The sequence below is a fragment of the Barbus barbus genome (assembly GCF_936440315.1).
Source record: "Barbus barbus genome assembly, chromosome: 33".
NCBI lineage: Eukaryota > Metazoa > Chordata > Actinopteri > Cypriniformes > Cyprinidae > Barbus > Barbus barbus.
Window position 1 is genome coordinate 21,144,784 of NC_136761.1, and position 22,826 is coordinate 21,167,609.

Genomic DNA, 22,826 nt, shown 5'->3' on the forward strand with positions numbered 1-22,826 from the left:
TTTTCTTCCTCAATCAGCTCTGTATATCTTTTACCGGTTTGTTGTTTTTCTGAGTGACGTTTTCATTTTCTTTCTTTATAGATATATAATCTAGCCATCTATCAAAGTTTTATTTGCATAAAATTTAAATTGTCCCCAGGGCCATTTTACCACAGTCTGAAGCTGTTAACCATTTTGCAAAAATAATTTTTAGACTGCGGAGTGATACTAGACACATGAAAGTAGTACCAGTATATTTGCCTTGGTCAGCTGTACAATATCCAGTTTATTGGTCTTTGTATAAACATATATGTTTACTGTTCAAGTACTCTTGATAGAACTGTGTAACTGTTAGATAAATAAGTTCATTGTCATCCAAACCTTAAAGTTGTGATAAAACTGAAGTAGCGACAGATTGTGACATACATCCAAGTGAAAAAATCAAAAAATGTAAGGTGGGATTTGGTTCTGTCCATCGGTAATCTAAAAAATGAAACTCATTTGAAATAAGATCAATAACATTTATCTAGAAAATAGGGTAAATTTTAATTTCATGTTGACTTTAACTGTAGCTTCCTGTAGAATCTGTTGTCATTCATTAAAGCATGGTCATATTATGCACAGGTTCTTTTTAAAGGAAACAAGGAACCACTAGCTTCCTGAATACTAATGAAAAACCATTCGCATTATTTTTACCTGCAAATGTAATCCGTGTTAAAATGCGTGGTGTACAGCACTCATAATGAGACTGTTTCACCTGCTATCGGATATGATGCATGCCTAACTACATCATCAACCACATTTGCTTCATTTTTTTCTCATCTCAGGAAATTACAATTGAATGATGCAATCATGAACAGTCTAGAGTATGTGGAGGGGTTGTTTCAGTGCATCTCATCTGTACATAAGGGAGAATCTTTCAGTCAGCCATCAATTACACGTCCCACCTGCCTGTCTAGTAATTGTAGCTCAAGACTTGCAGAGAGGGCGGGAGTATGATGTCCCACCGAGTGGTGTGACCCAAATGTGATGCTCTTTCAGCACTGGAAGCTCTTATATGACCTTTTTGATGTCTAGACCTTATTTATGTGGCTAGACCAGTAATAGTCAGCTACAGTGCCTCAAGATAACTTTAAATTATTTAAAGACAAAAGCTGTGTTTGTGTGTGTGTGTGTGTGTGTGTGTATAAATGTTTATATGCAAGTATAAACTCACACACATTTAAATGAATTGAAACTAAATCCTCTAGGTGTTTCTATGCATTTTATTAATATATATTTTGTAATAGTCTTGTTAATTTCTAAAAAATGTTATGTATCAGGTAGAAATTGTGAGTAAAATGTTTTTAAATATCTTTATCCTTAAAAGGATAGTTTACCCCAAAATTAAAATTGTCATTAATTACCCTCACATCTTTCCAAAGCCGTAAGACCTTAGTTCATCTTCGGAACACAAATCAAGTTATTTTTGATGAAATCCGAGAACTTTCTACACAAAATGTATTCTTGTAGCTTCATAAAATCATGGTTGAACCATTGATGTCACATGGACTATTTTACAAAAAACAGTCCAAGAGTGTACATCCAATAGGCAAAAAGCTCAATGTGGGTGCTCCACCACACAAGAATATGAACCAAAAAATCAAAGTGGGCACACCATAGCTCCAGAAATAGAAAAATATTTATGTTCTCACCACAGGTGACGTTTTGAGCTTAGATGCTCTTCGTTAGACGATAAATTGTTTGTTTTAACAATGTCCTTCCTACCTTTCTGGGCCTTGAACGTGTCAGTTGTGCTGCTGTCTATGCAGGGTCAGAAAGCTCATAAGTTTGGAACAACATGAAGGTGAGTAATTAATGACAGAATTTTTATTTTTATGTGAACTATCCCTTTAATCTCTATAGTCCATACAGTAAATCATAAACAACTAGAAAAATCATGAGGCCTTCAGATATTATTGTGGGGTGCCTTGGAGTCAAAAAGGTTAAGGTAACCCCTAGGATAGACGATGGAAAAGGATGGATTTTAAATCCAATTCTTCTGTTAGAATTGGTACCCTTAATCACATGTTTGTAGTATCTCAGTGAAAGGCATGGCTCATGCATTTATGACAGTGGTGGTGCGATTTTGTCATGCTCCCATAACGTATAGGAATGTAGACAGTGCACCCCACCATACAATGGCAGTCAGCCAATGTGGGAAAGTTTATTCTAGTATCTCAGCATCCTTTCCCACAGGCACAGTCTCTACCTCTCTCTCTCCCTGTCAGATCACTTCTTCCACCCGGAACGTGGTGGTGTCATGGAAGATTTTTTCCAAGAGTCCCTTTTTGAATGACAAAGATTCAGCTCTGAGGTTGTTATCAGTCTGAACATGTCTCACACTACCTCACGTGATCCTTTTCAGCAGATTAAAATGTGCAGGAACCCCCAGGGCTCAAAGTGCATCTGCTTTTTTATTTTTGTTCTGATGCAGACCCGGTCTGGTTGTTAAATAAGACACAATTAGATACAATCACATTTATGAAGTGTGACTATGACTTTATTCCAGTTAGGGTATAGCCTATGTGATTAGCCTATGTGTTCAATTGTGAGGCAAGTCTCTCACGCAAAGTATTTATGTGCTGCTGCCTGTGTAGAGCCTTCCAAATGAGTCACTTGAGGTTCATGATGACTTGAATGCTGCATAGTCTTTAAAAAAAAATAGTCTGTCAACACTTTTTGTTCTGTAGTTTATTTTTCTGTTGTAAAAGGGGGAAGATATTTGAATTACTTCCACTTTTGGATGCTTTGGATGCACAAATTGTTTATTTTTGTCATTATTGTAGTGCTTCAATCCTATTCAGTTACTTTAGATAATTACATAAAAGACTGTTGTGAATATGTGTAGGGCAAGTGCAAATGTGTAGTGTATAAGCTAACAGGCTAATTTGTTAGTACTTAAGCTAAATAAAACGGACATAATTGGCCGTTACAATGTATTTCTAATGGCATATATTGTAGGAATTATACTCAGGCTGTAGAGAATGGGACCGATTTGTTACAACAACACTCCTAGATTTTGGAGAGGAGCTTAAGTTTTCTTTCAGGCCAGAACCTGAACAAGCTTTGCAGAAGCTGCTCGGAAGAATAGGAGCTTCACATATTTTAGAGTTCCTGCTGTTGTCTAGATAAAAACTCTTGTAGTACATAGTTGCACAACATTGTGAGATACAGTACATAAATGCTGAAAGGAAACCCCACCCATTTTACAGGAGCATAGATGAATCTGTATTGTCAAAGTGCTGTTGAGCTTATCTGCATGCATTTGTTAGTGACAAAGAAAAATGGCAAGTGACATATTAACAATGGGCTGTTCCATTAGGAGCTGTTTCTGGTAGCTTTCACCACATACTAGCTCAGTAACATGACTTTGACTGATTTGACTTGGCCTACATCCCTGGACTAGATTGTGCTTGTGAAGATCTGATGTTGCCCCTTCTGGGGCCTTCAGCATTGTGATCAAGCACTGTTTCCACCCTGACCTACTGTGAGAGGTCTGAGACCTGAATTATTCTGTCATGTGATTCTGCTGACCTCCAACCACCTGAAACTAACATAGGGTTCAACCCACCAAACCTTTTGAAAGTGCAGTTTAAAGTTGATGATGTGTGTAATTGTGATGTTAAAATAATTTTATCCCAGCTTAATGTGGACAGATAACAATAAGTAACCCTTTTATAATTTGATTTCCCCCAAAATCTGTTTGAAAAGTCATTATTTTTCAAATTGCATTTGACGGTGATTGTAGAGCCTGCAGACATATTGTAAATTATAATTTTTGGTCAATTTGCTATTTGTTATTTTTGGTCATTTTGTTTGCACAGTGAGTAGCCTTTAATCTGAGTGTTGTTGCTGTGATGCGTCATCATTGTTCTCTTACTGAATGCTGTTCACACTTCATAAGTGCCACTTAGCTCCTTTTTGTTACTGTTACTCACCACAGGCCATGTTTTTTCCTGCAATGTGCCATGTTTAATGGTCAAACTAACACCGTGTTTCCCTGCTGCTCTGTCAAACTTTGATGAAGGTAAAGATTGAAAATCGGCCTCCTCCTTGGACAGATGGCTGACAGGCCACTTCTTATCATCTGTTCCAGGACAAATTAATCGTGTTTATTATGCATAAACATTCTAAGACCTATTTTTTTATTTATTGGCGCTGTGGAATAATAGGTATGTTGGACATGTGGACAACCTAAGTTTGAATCGCCTTTCTCTCTCAACATTTTTTCATCCTCCAGAAATAAATATTCTTTTGACAGTTTTGCCCAAGATTGTCCTATGCATTCTGCACAGGAGCAATTGAAGTACCATCTAATTCAAAGCATTGGTTTTGTGAGGCAAAAGTCAAGTCAGCTTTGGGTCAAAAATAGGCATTACACCTCACCAAACCACACTTCCTGAGAATGCAAGGGTCTTGAGATGCTTTTGTAAAAGTTTTTAAAACTATTTGTATCTTGACACAGCATTTCAGAAATGTGTCATTCATGGTGTTAGGTACTAAAAAAAGAGAGCGACGCACCCGTAAACAAAAAAACAGAAATAGTATCAAGACTTCTAAAGACACTTTTTGTGGCTAACTTTCTGTTGAATGATAATCTTCTATATAACATAGTAATTTAATGTCATGAATTACTTAGTTTTTTTTAGGTTTTGTTATATTATGTTACATTGAAGTGATTTTAAACTGTCACATGCAGTAAACCATAAAAGAGAGCTCAATTCGTTATTTGTAGCTTATTACGCGTGTACAGTCAAATTCACAATTTAAAAAAAAAAAAAAATGTTGGCTTATGTAAACACCTTAAGTCAAGTCACCTTTATTTATATAGCGCTTTTAACAATACAGATTGTGTCAAAGCACTTAACAGTATCAAATTGGAGGATAGAGTGTCAGTAATGTATAAACACTCAATTTCAGTTAAAGGCATTTCATTATTGAATTCAGTGATGTCATTGTCTTGCTCAGTTTAGTTTAAATAGTATCTGCGAAATCAAATTGACGCTAATCGCTAGAATTTAAGTGTCCCCAACTGAGCAAGCCAGAGGCGACAGCGGCAAGGAACCAAAACTCCCTCTGTGACAGAATGGAGAGAAAAAAACCTTGGGAGAAACCAGGCTCAGTCGGGGGGCCAGTTCTCTTCTGGCCAGGAGATTGTTTATTTGTTTACTTATTGTTTTAATAAGATTTTAAATGTATAAATGCATTATATTTTATATTGTTGCAGTTTCTAACAATAATAGTATTATGTAATTAGGTATTTTATTATATTTTTAGTTATTTTCTTTTATTTTTATTGTATTTAAGTCGAGGTCTTCACTGGGGATATGTCCCCGGGGCTCATCCAGGTGTCCCGGCCCCCGCCGACGATCAGGGAGACATCATCTCCCGGCACCGATCCACCATCTGATCTGGACACGGACTGAAAAACAGAATAAGAAAGAAACAGACAAATATTAGCAGTGTTTCCCCTGCCATTATCTTAGGAGGGCGTCCCACCCTCCCAACGGCACCCCCCGCCCCCCTTGAAGGTCAAGTTCATTTTATTTAATTTTATATTCTCTATAGCGCCAGATCACAACAGAAGCAAAACGACAATTTAAATATGACTTCTGCCTGTCTCTGTGTTAATGTATGGCGCAGACGCACGGTTTTGTTTGTTACTCGTACAGAAGCACGCGAGGCTTGCAGTGATATTTACGTGTGCCACCTCACTAAATGAGGACATGAACAACATCTCCAAAACTGCTCTGAGAGTCGCTTCATGAGCATTTGACCGTTTCATTTGAGTAAAACTATCCTCATATCATATTTGAGTGTATGTAATAGAATGTATGTAATAGCCTACTAAAATGATTAAAACCTTATTTTTAAGGAATAATCATAAAATGTCTTCAGTGTTTTAATTTTAATATTAAATCCTCTTTTTTTTTTCCAAAAAAAAAAGATTAGTTTAATATTCATTAATTAAAAGATGAATTAAATGAATGTTTTTATGCTGGAAAAAAAACAAAAAAAACCTTGCCCCCCCAAAGCCATAAACCTAGGGGAAACACTGTATTAGCGTAGATGCCGTTCTTCTTATTATGATGTAACGAGTACATCATGTGTTATGGGGAGTGTTCCTGGTTGCGGTTGATCTAATTCAGGGGTTTTCAAACTGTGGGGCGCGCCCCCCCAGGGGGGCGCCAGCACCTGTCAAGGGGGGCGCGAGCATCAATTAATTCAGAGACATTGCCTTGAAGATTTATGAATACGAGCTTTCAAATCTTCAAATCTTGGGTGTTGGGGGGGGCGCAAGTGAAATTAGACAAACTTGGGGGGGGCGCATGTCCTAAAAAGGTTGAAAACCCCTGATCTAATTAATGCAGCCTAACAATCCTTTAATGGATTTGAATAATAGAAGTGTATTAGTGTGTTATGTGTAAGCCAGGTTAAAGAAATGTGTCTTTAATCTAGATTTAAATTGACAGAGTGTGTCTGCCTCCCGAACAGTGTTAGGTAGATTGTTCCAGAGTTTGGGCGCTAAATAGGAAAAGGATCTGCCGCCCGCAGTCGATTTTGATATTCTAGGTATTATCAAACGGCCAGAGTTTTGAGAACACAGCGGACGTGGAGGACTATAATGTGATAAGGCTAATACATTAGGCTAATACACAGGGCAACTTTATCAGCAGTTTTGCCCGACAACTTTTTTTTTTAGCAATATTGTTTGGACATTTTCCCACTGAGAATGGGTAACACATTTCTATCTGGATACTTTAGATTGGTCGTGGGCCCTGTGTCTCACCTGCCCGTTGACAATAATATTAACTAAAGTTGCCTGGCAACATTGCTCAAAAAGTTGCCCCGTATCATCAGCATAAGGTTATGTCTTAAAGGTGACATTTCATGAAAATCTGACTTTTTCTTTGTTTAATTGCCGTAATCGGGTCTAATATAATATATAGATCTAATATAAACATGCAATTTCTTTCCCACTTTCCAACTGTTTTTGTAACTCGTGTGTTTTTAACATGAACTTGTGTGTATTTGACAGTTTAAGCGCAATAAAACATGAAAGAGAGCTTAGTTTAATACTCACTTGACGTGTGACAGCTGCTTCAGAAGCGTGCACCTAGAAAACTCTATATATCAGAAGTTAATATAGTTTAAAACGCATGATTTCAGTGGGATAGACATGATAATCAGAACCAAACAGATGTTTTTTAGTAAAGTATCTGAGATACAAGCTGTAACGGCACAGCCCTATTCTGGAAAAGGGGGTGAGGAGCAGGAGCTCATTTGCATTTAAAGAGACATGTACGAAAACAGCATGTTTCTGCTTCCACTCAAAATAGGCATTTTCAAAATTACATAAATGATCTGTGGGTTATTTTGAGCTGAAACTTCATAGACATATTCTGGGGACACCTGAGACCTATATTACATATTGTAAAAGGGGACATAATAGGTCTCCTTTAAGACACGTGATGTTTAAATTACTGTAGAGGATTATGAAATTTATTGATACCTTAAATATGGTGATTTATATATCGTTATCGTGAAATAAAATAACTCCTATCAGGATTTGGTTCATATCAACCTGCTTTATATTATTTTAAATATTCATTTGATTTCAGAATCTGAGGCTCTAATTAATAATCATTTTTTAAATGAATCAATACATTTCTTAAGTAATAAAGTTAGCACAACATGCATAGCATGTAAAAGTTTCATTAATTATTTTTCTTGGAATTTGCTGGCAGTGCTTGTGTTTGGAGACTAATTGAATTCCTCCAGTGAAACCGAGTGAAAGACTTTAACTAGAGAGATTTCTTCAAGGTCATGACTTTTTTTTTCTGTTTCATAGACTGTGTTTCACTTAAACATGGAGTTGAGTATTCTTGTCCAGCATCCTTGTCTGATGGTGTTGAAGCTCATTGTCTATGTTTGTTTCAGATTGGGCTGTTTTGTGAGTGAACCTGTGTCGCCATGACAACCCACGTGACCCTGGAGGATGCGCTGTCCAATGTGGACCTGCTGGAGGAGCTTCCCCTCCCAGACCAGCAGCCATGCATCGAACCCCCACCGTCCTCCATCATGTACCAGGTACATTTAAACAAATCCATTTTGTTATATTTGTTGTTGGATGTAGAGTTCACAGTAAATTTGGACATAACTGGACTGACCTTCTGTCTGTTACTAGGCAAACTTTGACACCAACTTCGAGGACAGAAATGCATTTGTCACTGGTATTGCCCGCTACATTGAACAGGCCACTGTGCACTCCAGCATGGTGAGTAGAAGGAGGACTTTGTGTGAAAGCACATTAGAATTGCTGGTCATGTGACCAGAGCAGCAATAACGAAAGGATGTTGCATTATAACAAAGCTGCTCTTTATGGTTCTTTCTGAAATCTTTATCAGAAGGGCACTGAGAAGCAGAAACAGTCATTCAGTTTATCTGATGTAGGCTTTTCTTTGTTACAGCAAAATTTAAATCAGCCCAGATTAGGGATGGCTCGATACCATAATTTTGGCTTCGGTACGATACCAGAATGTAGTACCTCGGTATCGATACCATAGGTGACAAATAACCAGCCTCAAAAGATAAGTGAATTTAAAAAAATATATTATTAATAATAATAATAATAAAAACAGATTCATATGTTAATACCTTTTGTATCAAACTGTAACAAAAAACCTAAAGGGAACATAGGTTACATTTTGATGTTGGAGAAAAAAAAAATAGGCTAACTGAAGTAATAAGATGAAAATATATTCAAATCTTATCTTTTCAGTGCAAACACAGTGCAAACTAAATGTCTCCTAAAAAAAAAACCTACCGGAAACATAGGTTTCATTTTGAAGAAAAAAAATAGCACTGAGGTTGTGCAATTGATGCAACAAATGTTGCTTTATTGTAAAGTGTTATTCTAATGGTGCGTTCACACCGGACGCGACTTGCGTGAATAAATCGCGCTATTCGCGCGTAGTTGGACGCGTGAACATTTTGGGTTTACTCGCTTCATTCGCGCGTGAAATTCGCTTCATTCGCGCGTGAAATTCACTGCACAACAGATGCGAATTCGCATCATGGGCGGGGCTTCTGCCAGGCGCACAGGTATGACTGCCACAGAGAGCATATGTATAGAATTTGGCAAATAAAATCACCTTTATGTGCTATGGAAACACTGGACGTGTGTATTTCAGCCGAGAATGTAGTTGTTTAAAACTCAAATCTGCGGTTTATTTATAAAAACAGCCCCTATTTGAAAATGTGCTTCGCCGATTTCGGAGCCGTGAGCTCCAGGCGATCACCGGACGCTCGTGCTCATGTATGCCGAAGAGAGGAGCATAACCTCGGCTAGTCCTTCTGACATTTGCCGCTGGCTCTGATGTCTCTGTAGTGGATAAACATAAGATGTCCTTTATTGTTGTTTTGATTTCTGCCTCCGCTCTTAATCACGTCACTACTAGAGCAAGCTCCTGATTGGTTGGCGCGGCGCGAAATATCCGCCAAAGTTCAGTCAAACGCTCGAAACGCTCAATTCGCGCCGCGCCATTCGCGCCGCCTCATTCGCGCGAATCGCACCGCAGGATGTCTAATCGCGTCTTTGCATTGACTTAACATGTAAATCACTCGCGCTTAACGCTTCATTCGCGTCTGGTGTGAACGCACCATAACAGTCAAAGTAATGTTCAAAATCATGTTATTATTTCTCTCTCTCAGATTGTTTTCAGATTTCAGACTCAACCAAAGAAAAAGCATTAAATATAAATCTCACTCTCTCACTTGCTTCATATTAGCGGTCGGCAGCGCGTCAGAAACATTCCCTTCATATCATTGATACTAAAATTAATATAGCAAAACTCTTGCTCAATTCATATCCAATTAAAATTTGATTGTATGAAATGCAAGTGTATGTATTACGTGACCAAAACTTCATTGATTCTAGCGTGTCTCGCATGCACATTTGCGCTTACTGTATTACATCTGAATGTGCGTTGATCAGATGTAAATAAAAGATCAAATCTGAATTTATGAATGATGCACTCACCTGTCGATCTCTTAATTCTTTGAAAAGATCAGGATGAGCAAGCGACAAATGCTTAAAAAGATTTGATGTGTTCCTGTGGCAACATGATTTAGGCCTATAGCAACGCTTGCATACAGGTGCAGTAAGGTCAGTTCCTTCACCTTTGTCATCTGTTTTTTATCCAAAGCAATGCCATATTTCACTTCTACTGTTCTCTTTATTTATTAATTTTGGGTGCGCTGAGTTTCATCTGTTTGATCCATCGCGTTGTTCTGTTGTCACATTTACCAGTTGCGCAGCAATTTGGGAAGCACTGCCACCTACAGGTGCATTTTGCAACAGCAGCATATGAAATACCGAATTGAGCAAAATTATGATATCGTACCGTTTGAAATATAATATATACCGGTATTTTTCCAGTATCGGTATACCGCGCATCCCTAGCCCAGAGCAGTGCAGCTCCCTTCCCAAAGCTTTTACTTGCAAAAAAAATGACCATGACATTACCATATTCAGTGTTGGGGGTAACGCATTACAAGTAACGCGAGTTACTTAATAATATTACTTTTTCCAAGTAACTAGTAAAGTAACGCATTACTTTTTAATTTACAAGAAAATATCTGAGTTACTTTTTCAAAAAAGTAACACCAGTTACTTTTTCCCCATTTATTGACTGACAGTGCGCTGTGTGAACATGCTGTTACTGTAGTTATATACTAAATGTGAATGTGCATTAATTCATCCCACTCACAAAAAACAGATTTAGTATTCATCAAAATGAATTAAAACAGTGAAATGCAAACTCAGAATATGACGCAAACTGCAATAATTAAATATGTTAAATAACACAAATGTATCTAATCCCATTTTATTAACCAATGTCTTTGCTGCTGACCTTTGATGATCCAGTTCAACCATACTAATAAGCAAAAATGACTTTAGATAAACTAATAATTGTGCTTCGTTTTTTATTGCTGAAGAGTGCTAAACCTTCTTATCCTGAGTTTTACTTTACAGATGTGAGTTTACTTTTCCTTCAAGATACAGGGCTTTTACATTTGTATTAATGTAATTTCTTGTATTAAAAACAATCAAGCCCTGCTCATATTTAAAAAGTAACGCAAAAGTAACGTAATGCATTACTTTCCATAAAAAGTAGCTAAGTAACGTAATTAGTTACTTTTTTAGGGAGTAACGCAATATTGTAATGCATTACTTTTAAAAGTAACTTTCCCCAACACTGACCATATTGTGAGGTACTTTGATAAAACCATGTTCTTTCAACATGTAAGCTGGCAGTGTCATGGTGTTCTGTGAAGCACCTTGAAGTAACAGTTTACAGTTAATACGTTTTCTTTTTTGTCTTTGTTAATAAACAACCTAGTCTCATGCCTTTTCTTGACATAGTTACTAAATTTTAATCTATTGACTCGTGTTCATAGACACGAATTTGCCCTTTTTTTCATGTCACTCAGCACGATGTGTAATGTATTTCAATAGGGATTGTCTCGGTGCAGGGTACCCCTTCAGTGTTTAAATCTTCACATTTGTAAAAGTAAAAATTATTTTTATATTTATTATTTTGGAGCACCTAACACCACTCCTTACTAGAGCCCTGCATTTCAGCGCTGGCCCCGACTTCTTTACGCCCCTAGGGCCGGGCTTCTGGCCAATTTTCACATCATAGTTTAGACGCGGGCCGGGCCTCAGGGCTTTTTTAGGCTTCTCCTTATTTTTATATTTTAGACATCCATAAATTAGTGATGAAAAAAATTGCAGTGCTGGTGAAAACAACACGAGACCGTGCTACTGCGACTGTTGAGAGCGGCTCAACGGTGTTTGGTGTCCAGCTGAAGAGTTCTGCGTTCAAACACATGCATAGGCTAAAGCTTGCCACAAAGCCAGAGCAAAAGTACTTACCATGAATGTGTCTGGGGGAAATAGTAAGGAGATATTTTAATTGTTTTCTGAGTTTGTTTTGCAAGGATGAAGCTGCGATCCTGACTCGCCATCTCCTCATTAGACGCGCCTTTAGAGAGAAGTGCATCTTTGCAGATTGTGATTCTAATGAAAGGGTTTTTGTTTTCGATTTCATTTCATTAAGTAGTAATTTTAAAGCTTTCTATAGATAGCCTTTATGATGTCTGTGAGGCATGTAGGCTATTCACTGAGTTTTTGTGCTGAGTTTTGTGAAGCACACCTGTTCAAGGCGAGACGGCAGAAAGCACATCATGTTTGTTTTCTTTATTTTATAAAAGCACAACATTTTGTTGATTTTGTGAGTGCACGCAAATTAAAGTAGACCCTTTACAGTTCAGAATGATGTATTACTCTTATCTTTTATGAGCAAAAATGACGGCGTATCCACTGAAAAAAATGTAAGTGATTGCGCTGGCGTCTCCGCGTCTTGCAAAGTGCGCTTTAGCTTTTTGTACTAACTATTGGATATAGCGCACATTTATCTAAGTTTAACATTTAAACATTATCATATGCCTGAACTGTTTTATATTTTTATATTTTATTTTAGGCAAGTCGTGATGATTTGAGAAGGCTAAATTGATCAAACACAGGCTACGATCAGCTTACTGTATGCCGCTGGCAGCTTGGTCGTTACTTTAAAAAACAAAAACTTATAACGAACCAAAATGCTCATTACATACAAAACTGAACTATTTTAATAGCTGAAACAGTATAAGCTGTTTTGGGAGAAGGGGGAAAATAGTCGGGCTCGGGTCGGACTCGGGCCGGTTATTCTGATAAGCTGTCAGACACGGGCCGGACTAGGGCCTGAGCGTCTCCGGCCAGGGCCGGGCTAGGGCCTAAATTTGAGGCCCGTGCAGGGCTCTACTCCTTACCCTAAACCTAAACCTACCCACTTCTCAACAATATAAAACACAAGCAAATGTAAGTACAGGCGCACATATTAATGGCAAAAATTGACAACAAACAGTATAAAAGTATTACAAACATGTTGCTGAATTCCAAATCTTCCGAAGCCATGCAATGTCGTTATATGAACAGACTGAGTGAAATTTAAGGTTTTATCACTGAAATAGTCTTGCTCCTTGAACGCACGCTGTCACGTCTCGTTCAAAAAATACACATGACGCAATCGGTCACGAGACACAAGATCCAATGCCATTTCATGATCAAAGTTGACGTAACGCTTGCTTTCTCGGGCACCAATTTTGAATGTGCACAGTAAACAGGCAGTATTACTGCAGATTGCGGATGAAGGCAGTAATCGTTTTGCATGCGTTCTTCAAACAAATCAATTGTTTTACTTAGGAACACTTTTTTAAAAAATGTTTTACTTTTAAATAAATAGCGTTTGTTGTCATATCCTGTTATATCTTGTGTTTTATATAATATACAAATGGGTAGGTTTAGGGGTGGAGTTGTATTACGTGCTCAAACGTGTAAATTGTGTAGATTAAAAATAACAAAAAATGAATAAATGTAAATATTATATGGTGGCTGATTAAATAGAAATCACCGAACATGTTGCAGTGGCTGAAAGAAAAACGTGGTGCAGGCACAAAAGTTACTCCCTATTGAAATGCATTAGATTGAAAATCATTTTGAACGTCAAATTAGCATATTAGAATGAATTCTGAAGGATCATGTGACACTGAAGACAGGAGTAATGATGCTGAAAATTCAGCTTTGTATCAAAGGAATAAATTACATTTTAAAATACATTCAAATAGAAAACAGTTCTTTTAAATTATAAGAATATTTCACATTATTAATGTTTTTACTGTATTTTTAATCAAATATATGCAGCCTTGATAAGAAAAAAAACGAATAAATACCATGGTATATGAATGATACAGTGGCAAAGAATGAGTACCAATTGTTATTATCTGGTTCTGTCATGGTATTGAAACAGTGCTTTTTTTTTCTTAGGTTTTGTGACTTTTAAACTTGTATTTGACCGGGGAATTGGGAAAAATTGGAATAGTTGATAAGTGGATTTATTAAATCCATAACTATTAAATGGTTTACTACAAAAAAACTTTCCTATTCCAAATCCTTTTTGACTATGACACATGAGCACTTTTAATTGTATGTCAAGTCAGTCTAAATTTGAACTTTGCTTTCATTATGCCAAACATGGATTGCTATGTGTGAATTTCTGAAATGAACATCCGTTTATCAGAACATCTCAAACCATATCAACAGATTTGCAACAGTAATGACTATTTAAGGGTCAGGCATGTGAAAGCTGGGCTTTTTTTTTGTGCTATATCAAAACCCCATCAGTTTCAATTCTCTTTTAGCAGAGGCGTGAGGTAGAGAACTCAGGTCAAACACCTTTTCACAAAGACACCCTTGTTTATGCTTGTTTTGTACAGTTTTGTTTCTGTGGGGGTTTGTGCTGGATAGAAATGGTATTGAAGGAGCTACTCCACCTCTTCCTCTCACAGCTCAGTGGCTCATGGATGTGCGTGGACTGCCAAACAGGAGTGCACATTACTCAGTAAAATAGAGAAGTCCTCAAGAACTGGAGGTCCTCCTGTTTGCTTCAGCTACCTTCTGCTAAAGCTCTAATGAGCGCATAGAAGTGGACTTTGTATGCTATACATAAGTGGCTGGATGAATTTAGATTTAGGAGTAAATTTGGATTTAGGAGTAAATGCAGTGTTTGCAAGGTGAACAGTGTAGGCCTGTACTTTCCTCACACCTCAAATTTTCCTATGTTCTTTGTCTCGTCTCACTTTTATACATTTAAATCAACTTAACATATAGACTGCATTCAGATGTTTTGTAGATGATTAATTAGTAAGGTCGACACGTCCAGTGCTTGCAGTGATGAACAAAGGACCACAAGGGGGTTCGGGAAAAATTCAGAGAAAAGAATTCTAAAAAATAAACTATTTAAATAAGTTAAATTACCAAATTAAATTACCATTATTTCACATTTTATTACGTATTACCTTATTACAATTCATGCTTCTTTCTATATGCTAAATGTGAAATTAATCAGTTTTTTTCTCCAAAAAATTCATTCATAATCCTATTGACATAAAATGCAATAAATAAATATTGTAAGTAATATTTAATACAATATTTACAATTTGTTTATATGTATATATATATATATATAAGTGCTGTCAAATGATTAATCGCATCCAAAATATTTTTTTTGTTTTATGTATGCTGTGTATATTTATTATGTGTATATATAAATACACACACATGCATGTATATATTTCATAAAAATGTTATGTTTATATATTAAATATATTTATTTATAATACATGTAGTACATGTAAGTATTTTCAAAATATATGCTGTATGTGTGTGTATTTATATATACATAATAAATATACACAGCACACATTTATTATGCAAACAAAAACTTTTATTTTGGATGCAATTAATTGCGATTAATCGTTTGACAGCACTATATATATATATATATATATATATTACAGCTGTTTCTGAGAAATACAAACTTGTGCGATCTATGATCAGGGTCAGCTAAAGCTGCAACAAGAATAACCTTTCAAGGCTTCCTCAAGACTGTTGTTGACTAGTTGTTTAGGCAAACCACTCACTAGTTTTGCAAATATCTAGTTTGCAAAGCACTTATTGTAATACTTGCTGAATGCTACTGAATTGTGATTGGCAGAAATCCAGGTTACATGATATATTAATGGAAAGTAGAGCATAATTAGGGACTCTTATACCCAGTCTACAATAAAATGTATGCAGCACGACATGACAAAACTGAATTGCTGCCACTCTAATCAGCAGAACGGTCTAGACTGCAAGGGCTCTGGTGATTCTAGATTTGGCGTCTCTATTTCTTCCTCTGTCTGTAAACTTGATATACCATCATTGCTGCCTTGCAAGTGCTGATAATTCCTGTAAGAAACCCAGATATAGCATATATATGGAGCAATAATGGTCACTTCCAGCAAAAAAGTGTCTGATGGATCGTTGTTTCAAAGCATGAGCTCAGAAGAATTATTTACCGCACATTTACACAGAATTTGCAGGAGATTATATGGCTGGTTCCTGTAAAGTTGTTGTTCATTTTCCTCTTTTTCAAACTGTGTTTTTCTTCTCAGAATGAAATGCTGGAGGAGGGGCACGAGTATGCCGTCATGCTGTACACCTGGAGGAGCTGCTCCAGAGCCATTCCTCAGGTACACAGACACGCACGTGACATCCAATGCAGTAACAGTGCTCCGATGTGAGGTGTTTTCTCAAATGCATGCACGATTTGGCCTACTGGCCCACATACAATTTTACTATCAGGTGTGTCATGGTGGAGAAGAGGAACTCGATATGAATGGGCTAGAGTATCATCTATCACGTTTTATTGAAGTTTGTGAATGTTGTTGCCAACATTCAAAAGACTATGTGTGAAGCCTTGTCTTTGTCTTGTCTAGTTTTTATTTTATTAAGATATGCTCTCAGTCTGAAGAGAATCTGAACCCTTTTTCGATTGTTTAGCTAAAAGATATGATTGAAATGACACAGTTCAACAACACGATTGCCCTGCACTCGCTGCGGGGAAAAGGCTCATTATTCATTATCCGAGTTCTGAATCCTGCCAGTTTAATGACGCCCTCTTGTGCATATCAGGTGAAGTGCAACGAGCAGCCAAACCGAGTGGAGATCTATGAGAAGACTGTGGAGGTGCTGGAACCTGAGGTCACCAAGCTCATGAAATTCATGTACTTCCAGGTGAGCGAGGACTAAATCTCTTTGAATGTCATGATTATTCATCAAACAACATCTCTGATAAGAAAGAGGGAGAACCACTTAATTGCTCGTTATTTATTTCTTATATCTTTATTTTTGCCTTTATTTTTATTTACTTAAAGAAAATAACAAATGCTTGAAGGCAACATTCCATTTAATTTCTTAATATTTATATTCATATTTAACTTTTCAAATAAAGGAGTGTATTAAATAAGTAGCATAGCATAGTTTTTGCTGTGCTTTCAAAATTGGAGTTGTGACGTAGCTAGTTCATGGCTTTAACATTGCTATCCCTCCTTCTAGCGCAAGGCCATTGAACGTTTCTGCAGCGAGGTAAAGCGACTATGTCATGCTGAGCGCAGGAAGGACTTTGTGTCTGAGGCGTACCTCCTCACTTTAGGAAAGTTCATTAACATGTTTGCTGTGCTGGACGAACTGAAGAACATGAAGTGCAGTGTTAAAAATGACCACTCTGCTTACAAGAGGTATAATAGTCATTCTTAAATTTAAAAGAGTTACTAAAATACTGTGACATACATATGCATGCAATATTTCAAAAACTTCCATATTTCTTCTTTCTTCTTTACAGAGCAGCTCAATTCCTGAGAAAGATGGCTGATCCACAGTCCATCCAGGAGTCCCAAAACCTCTCTATGTTTTTAGCCAATCACAACAGAATTACACAGGTACATTTAACTTCCGATATGGTCATATTTATGTTAAAGGAATAATCAATAAGAACTAAAAAACACCAAAAAGGAACCATAAAAGTGTTCCATACAGCTTCTGTAATTATACGTTAGGCTTGTGTGAGGAACAAGTGATTTTTCATGGATAGTCTTGACTTCCCCCAAAGCTTCTCTGTTCATCATTCATTTGGACATTTGCGTGCAGTGTCATGTTTTATGTGATGTTTGTCCAGTGTCTGCACCAGCAGCTGGAGGTGATCCCAGGTTATGAGGAGCTGCTGGCTGATATTGTCAACATCTGTGTGGATTACTACGAGAACAAGATGTACCTGACACCCAGTGAGAAACACATGCTGCTAAAGGTGAGCTCATCTGTTCCTGCTGAAGCTTTTTAGACCTAGCTGAAAGATCTTTATAAATGAAGGCATGGCTCTGTGTTTCAGGTTATGGGTTTTGGCCTATATTTGATGGATGGGAATGTCAGCAACATCTACAAGCTGGATGCAAAGAAAAGGATAAACCTTAGCAAAATCGATAAGTTCTTTAAGGTGAAGACAAACGTTCTTGTTCTCTTGAAAACTGACAGTTTTTTGTCACAATCCTCTGATTGTAACATTTGTTTGGGTTGCCTTCACAGCTTCAGGTCGTGCCCCTGTTTGGAGACATGCAGATCGAGCTGTCACGATACATAGAAACAAGTGCTCACTATGAAGAGAACAAGTCCAAGTGAGTGATTGACTGCGTAAGATAAAAAGCACTTAATGAACATGATCTTGTAACCACAAGTGCATTGTTTTTCATCTGATGCTAGTTTTGGCTTACTTTTTCTTTTAAATATATTGATACTTTTATTCAGTTTCAAGAGTTGCATCAAAAGTGACAGTAAAGACATTTATAACGTTTTATAAAAGATTAAGATTTCTATTTCAAATAAATGCTGTTCTTTTGAACTTTCTATTCATCAAATCCTAAAAAAATTGTCAGTTTCTACAAAAATATTAGGCAGCACAGATGTTTTCAACATTGATAAATGTTGAAATAATAGAAATGTTTCTTGAGCAGCAAATCAGCATTTTAGAATGATTTCTGGAGGGTCATGTCACACTGTTTTTACTCATTTGGAATAATTACATTTTCAAATATATTAACATAGAAAAGAGTTATTTTACATTGTAATATTCCACAATATTACTGTTTTTACTGTATTTTTAATCATTAGGGACTTCTTTCTAAAAGTGAACATCTTTTTAGTAGTGTCTTTTTACCTCTCTCTCTCTTTTTAGTAGTGTCTTTTTACCTCTCTCTCTCTCTCTCTCTCTTTCTCTCTCTCTCTCTCCTCTCTCTCTCTCTCTCTCTCTCTCTCTCTCTCTCTCTCTCTCTCTCTCTCTCTCTCTCTCTCTCTCTCTCTCTCTCTCTCTCTCTCTCTCTCTCTCTCTCTCTCTCTCTCTCTCTCTCTCTCTCTCTCTCTCTCTCTCTCTCTCTCTCTCTCTCTCTCTCTCTCTCTCTCTCTCTCTCTCTCAGGTGGACCTGCACTCAGAGCAGCATCAGCCCACAGTATAACTTGTGCGAGCAGATGGTGCAGATCAGAGATGACCACATCCGCTTCATCTCTGAGCTGGCGCGCTACAGTAACAGTGAGGTGGTGACTGGATCAGGGCTGGACAGTCAGAAGTCCGATGAGGAATACAGGGAGCTTTTTGACCTGGCACTCAGAGGACTGCAACTTCTGTCCAAGTGGAGCACTCATGTCATGGAAGTGGTACGTTTGAGATCATATAAACAGTTTTAAGCATTCCAGTTCTCCATCTATCTCACATTTGAACTGTCTTCTCTTCCTCTAGTACTCTTGGAAACTAGTCCACCCGACTGATAAGTTCTGCAACAAGGACTGTCCGGGCACAGCTGAGGAGTATGAACGCGCCACACGCTACAACTACACCAGTGAGGAGAAGTTTGCCTTGGTGGAGGTCATTGCTATGATCAAGGGTCTTCAGGTCCTGATGGGCCGGATGGAGAGTGTGTTCAACCAGGCCATCAGACACACAATATACTCTGCCCTGCAGGACTTTGCACAAGTGACCCTGAGAGAGCCACTCAGACAGGCTGTGCGCAAGAAGAAGAACGTCCTCATTAGGTAAGATGTACACCACATAAAAAATACATACTTTTTTGGGCATTACTTATCTCCTTGCTTCCATATAGCGTACTTCAGGCAATTCGTAAAACCATCTGTGATTGGGAAGGAGCAAGAGAACCTCCTAATGACCCCTGTCTGAGGGGAGAGAAGGACCCCAAAGGAGGATTTGACATCAAAGTTCCTCGTCGCACTGTTGGCCCCTCGAGCACACAGGTCAGTTAAATTGTGTTTGCAACATAGATGATATTTAATGCTATTTGTACAGATTGTTTCTGAGTAGTATGTGTTCCTCCCTGTCCTGTAGCTCTACATGGTGCGCACCATGCTGGAGTCTCTCATCGCCGATAAAAGTGGCTCTAAAAAGACTCTTCGCAGCAGTCTGGATGGCCCCATTGTTCAGGCCATAGAGGACTTCCACAAGCAGTCTTTCTTCTTCACCCATCTCCTGAACTTTAGTGGTGAGACAATAGCAACAGTGTTCTATATTGCAACCGTATCATCTTTATAAATCAATAGTATGTTAGCAACAGAGAGTAGACTGAGAAATGTTGCATTAGTTTCATGATGTTCTCATTCTCTCCTGACTGGCTATCAGAGGCCCTGCAGCAGTGCTGTGATCTGTCCCAACTGTGGTTTCGAGAGTTCTTTCTGGAGCTCACCATGGGCCGTCGCATCCAGTTCCCCATTGAGATGTCCATGCCCTGGATCCTCACCGACCACATTCTGGAGACCAAAGAGCCCTCCATGATGGAGTATGTGCCACACATACAGTTTATACTGGTTATTAAGCTACACTAGCATTCAAAAGTTTGGAGTCAGTCTTGTATTTATTCTGTAAGGATGTGTTAAAATGATCGAAAGTAACAGTGAAGACATTTTATAATGTTACAAAAGATTTCTGATTCAAATAAATGCTGTTCCTTTGAACTGTCTATTCATCAAAGAATCCTGAAAAAAATGCATCACAGTCTCCGTAAAAATATTATGCGGCACAACCAATTTCAATATTGATAATAGCAAGAAATGTTTATTGAGCATCAAATCAGCATATTAGAATGATTTCTGAAGGATGATGTGACATTGAAGATTCAGCTTTGCCATCACAGGAATAAATTACATTTTAAAATATATTCAAATAGAAACCAGTTCATTTAAATTGTAATAATGTTTCACAATATTGCTGTTTTTACTGTATTTTTGATCTAATCATTGATCCTTAATGGACGTAAGAGACTTCTTTCAAAAACAGAGAAAAGTCTTGTTGTCAAACACTGACGAATTGTGTCTGTTAGATTATAGCATTTTTGAGATTAATCTTTTTTTCCCTCAGATATGTGTTGTATCCGTTGGACCTTTATAATGATAGTGGTTATTATGCCCTCACCAAATTCAAGAAGCAGTTCCTCTATGATGAGATAGAGGCCGAGGTAGAGTGTCACAGACTTGTTTATTATTGTCCTCCATTCAAAAATATTTTAATAAAAACTGAAGCAATCTCTTTTTCATTATAGGTCAACCTGTGTTTCGATCAGTTTGTGTACAAGTTAGCTGACCAGATATTTGCCTACTACAAAGCAATGGCTGGAAGGTAACAATATCCCTGTCTCATCTTAAATGTTTCTCAAGTTCAATTTCAGAGGTCAAATCAAAGCAATTATTCTGCTATAGATCAGCTGTTTCTTTCTCTTCTTCACAGTGTCCTCCTAGACAAACGCTTCCGTGCGGAGTGTAAGAACTACGGTGTGATCATTCCATACCCGCCTTCAAACCGCTACGAAACACTGCTCAAGCAGAGACATGTGCAGGTGAGACATTATACCGATTACCAATAAGAATGGGCAACTCTGTTTTAATGTTGAGCAAACTTACTATCACTGAATACTCTGTAAATGATAAAACATTTTTGTGCTTTTTCAGCTGCTGGGACGCTCCATTGACCTGAACAGATTGATAACCCAGAGGATCTCTGCAGCTATGTACAAATCCCTGGATCAGGCCATCAGCCGCTTTGAGAGTGAGGACCTCACTTCCATTGTGGTGAGAAACTCATGCTTTTAGACTGTTTTGGTATTTGTTGTCATCATAATCAGTATTCTTAGGTATTACAAACATGCAGACAATTTTCTTACCCATTTGGACATCTCAATATTAAAATAACAAAGGTGTCTTGATTTAGATTATCAAAGACTCTGAAATTGTTTTGTTCCTGTGTGTTTCAGGAGCTTGAATGGCTGATGGAAATCAACAGGTTGACTCATCGCCTGCTGTCAAAGCACATGACCCTGGACAGTTTTGACGCCATGTTCCGTGAGGCCAACCACAACGTGTCTGCTCCATACGGCCGCATCACGCTACATGTCTTTTGGGAACTCAACTTTGACTTCTTACCAAACTACTGTTACAATGGCTCCACCAACAGGTCGGTGAACATAAGTTGTAGATACAAATTCGTACTAATGTGGGTCAATATAGATGACCATGTTGACAAAAGTGTTGAATCTCACGGAACAGGTTTGTGCGGACAGCTATTCCCTTTACCCAGGAGCCTCAGAGAGACAAACCTGCCAATGTTCAGCCTTACTACTTGTATGGCTCCAAGGTCTGTAAGCAGCATGATTAGCTTGTGATACTGAACCAAAGACTTAAATGTGTTACATACAGTGTGCTGATGAACATTGATGTCTATTTCTAAACATCTCACTCTGTTTTTCAGCCTCTGAACATTGCCTACTCCCACATCTACAGTTCCTACAGGAACTTTGTGGGTCCTCCGCATTTCAAAACAATCTGCCGTCTTCTTGGTTACCAGGGCATCGCTGTGGTGATGGAGGAGCTGCTCAAGATTGTCAAGAGCTTGGTATTTTGTCTCTCTGTTTAGTGTACATGTAGTTTCTCTTTCATGCACTCCTCACTTTTTTAACATTTCCTCCATTGTATTTGTCCTGTTCATCTGTCTTTTCCAGTTGCAAGGCACCATCCTGCAGTATGTGAAAACCCTCATAGAGGTGATGCCCAAGATCTGCCGTCTCCCTCGTCATGAGTACGGATCACCAGGTGAGATCAGAACTAATAACACTCCAGTTGTGTCACAGTCTAATAATGAGTACAGAGAAGAAATATATTAGCTATTATATTTTGGTGCAGTATTGTACCATCAAAGACCCTCTACCTCCCCTAACTCCACCTGTCTAGATCTACTACAAGATTTATGTATTTATGTATGCCTATTCATGCAGCA

General features: G+C 37.8%; 1 protein-coding gene across 1 annotated transcript in view; it reads left to right on the plus strand.

Annotated features, from left to right (window-relative positions):
• Positions 1-22,826, plus strand: part of LOC306853675 (cytoplasmic FMR1-interacting protein 2) — a 30,065-nt gene that overhangs the window by 1,093 nt on the left and 6,146 nt on the right. The window contains exons 2-23 of the mRNA XM_079391258.1: positions 7,963-8,112; positions 8,210-8,299; positions 16,123-16,200; positions 16,643-16,744; positions 17,066-17,247; positions 17,352-17,448; positions 17,685-17,813; positions 17,895-17,999; positions 18,089-18,177; positions 18,973-19,210; positions 19,293-19,585; positions 19,654-19,801; positions 19,893-20,046; positions 20,184-20,340; positions 20,919-21,015; positions 21,100-21,176; positions 21,285-21,393; positions 21,506-21,625; positions 21,808-22,007; positions 22,100-22,187; positions 22,302-22,445; positions 22,552-22,642. Of these exons, the coding sequence (XP_079247384.1) occupies positions 7,996-8,112; positions 8,210-8,299; positions 16,123-16,200; positions 16,643-16,744; positions 17,066-17,247; positions 17,352-17,448; positions 17,685-17,813; positions 17,895-17,999; positions 18,089-18,177; positions 18,973-19,210; positions 19,293-19,585; positions 19,654-19,801; positions 19,893-20,046; positions 20,184-20,340; positions 20,919-21,015; positions 21,100-21,176; positions 21,285-21,393; positions 21,506-21,625; positions 21,808-22,007; positions 22,100-22,187; positions 22,302-22,445; positions 22,552-22,642 (2,905 nt within the window). The 5' untranslated portion in view covers positions 7,963-7,995. The remainder of the gene's footprint in view (positions 1-7,962; positions 8,113-8,209; positions 8,300-16,122; positions 16,201-16,642; positions 16,745-17,065; positions 17,248-17,351; positions 17,449-17,684; positions 17,814-17,894; positions 18,000-18,088; positions 18,178-18,972; positions 19,211-19,292; positions 19,586-19,653; positions 19,802-19,892; positions 20,047-20,183; positions 20,341-20,918; positions 21,016-21,099; positions 21,177-21,284; positions 21,394-21,505; positions 21,626-21,807; positions 22,008-22,099; positions 22,188-22,301; positions 22,446-22,551; positions 22,643-22,826) is intronic.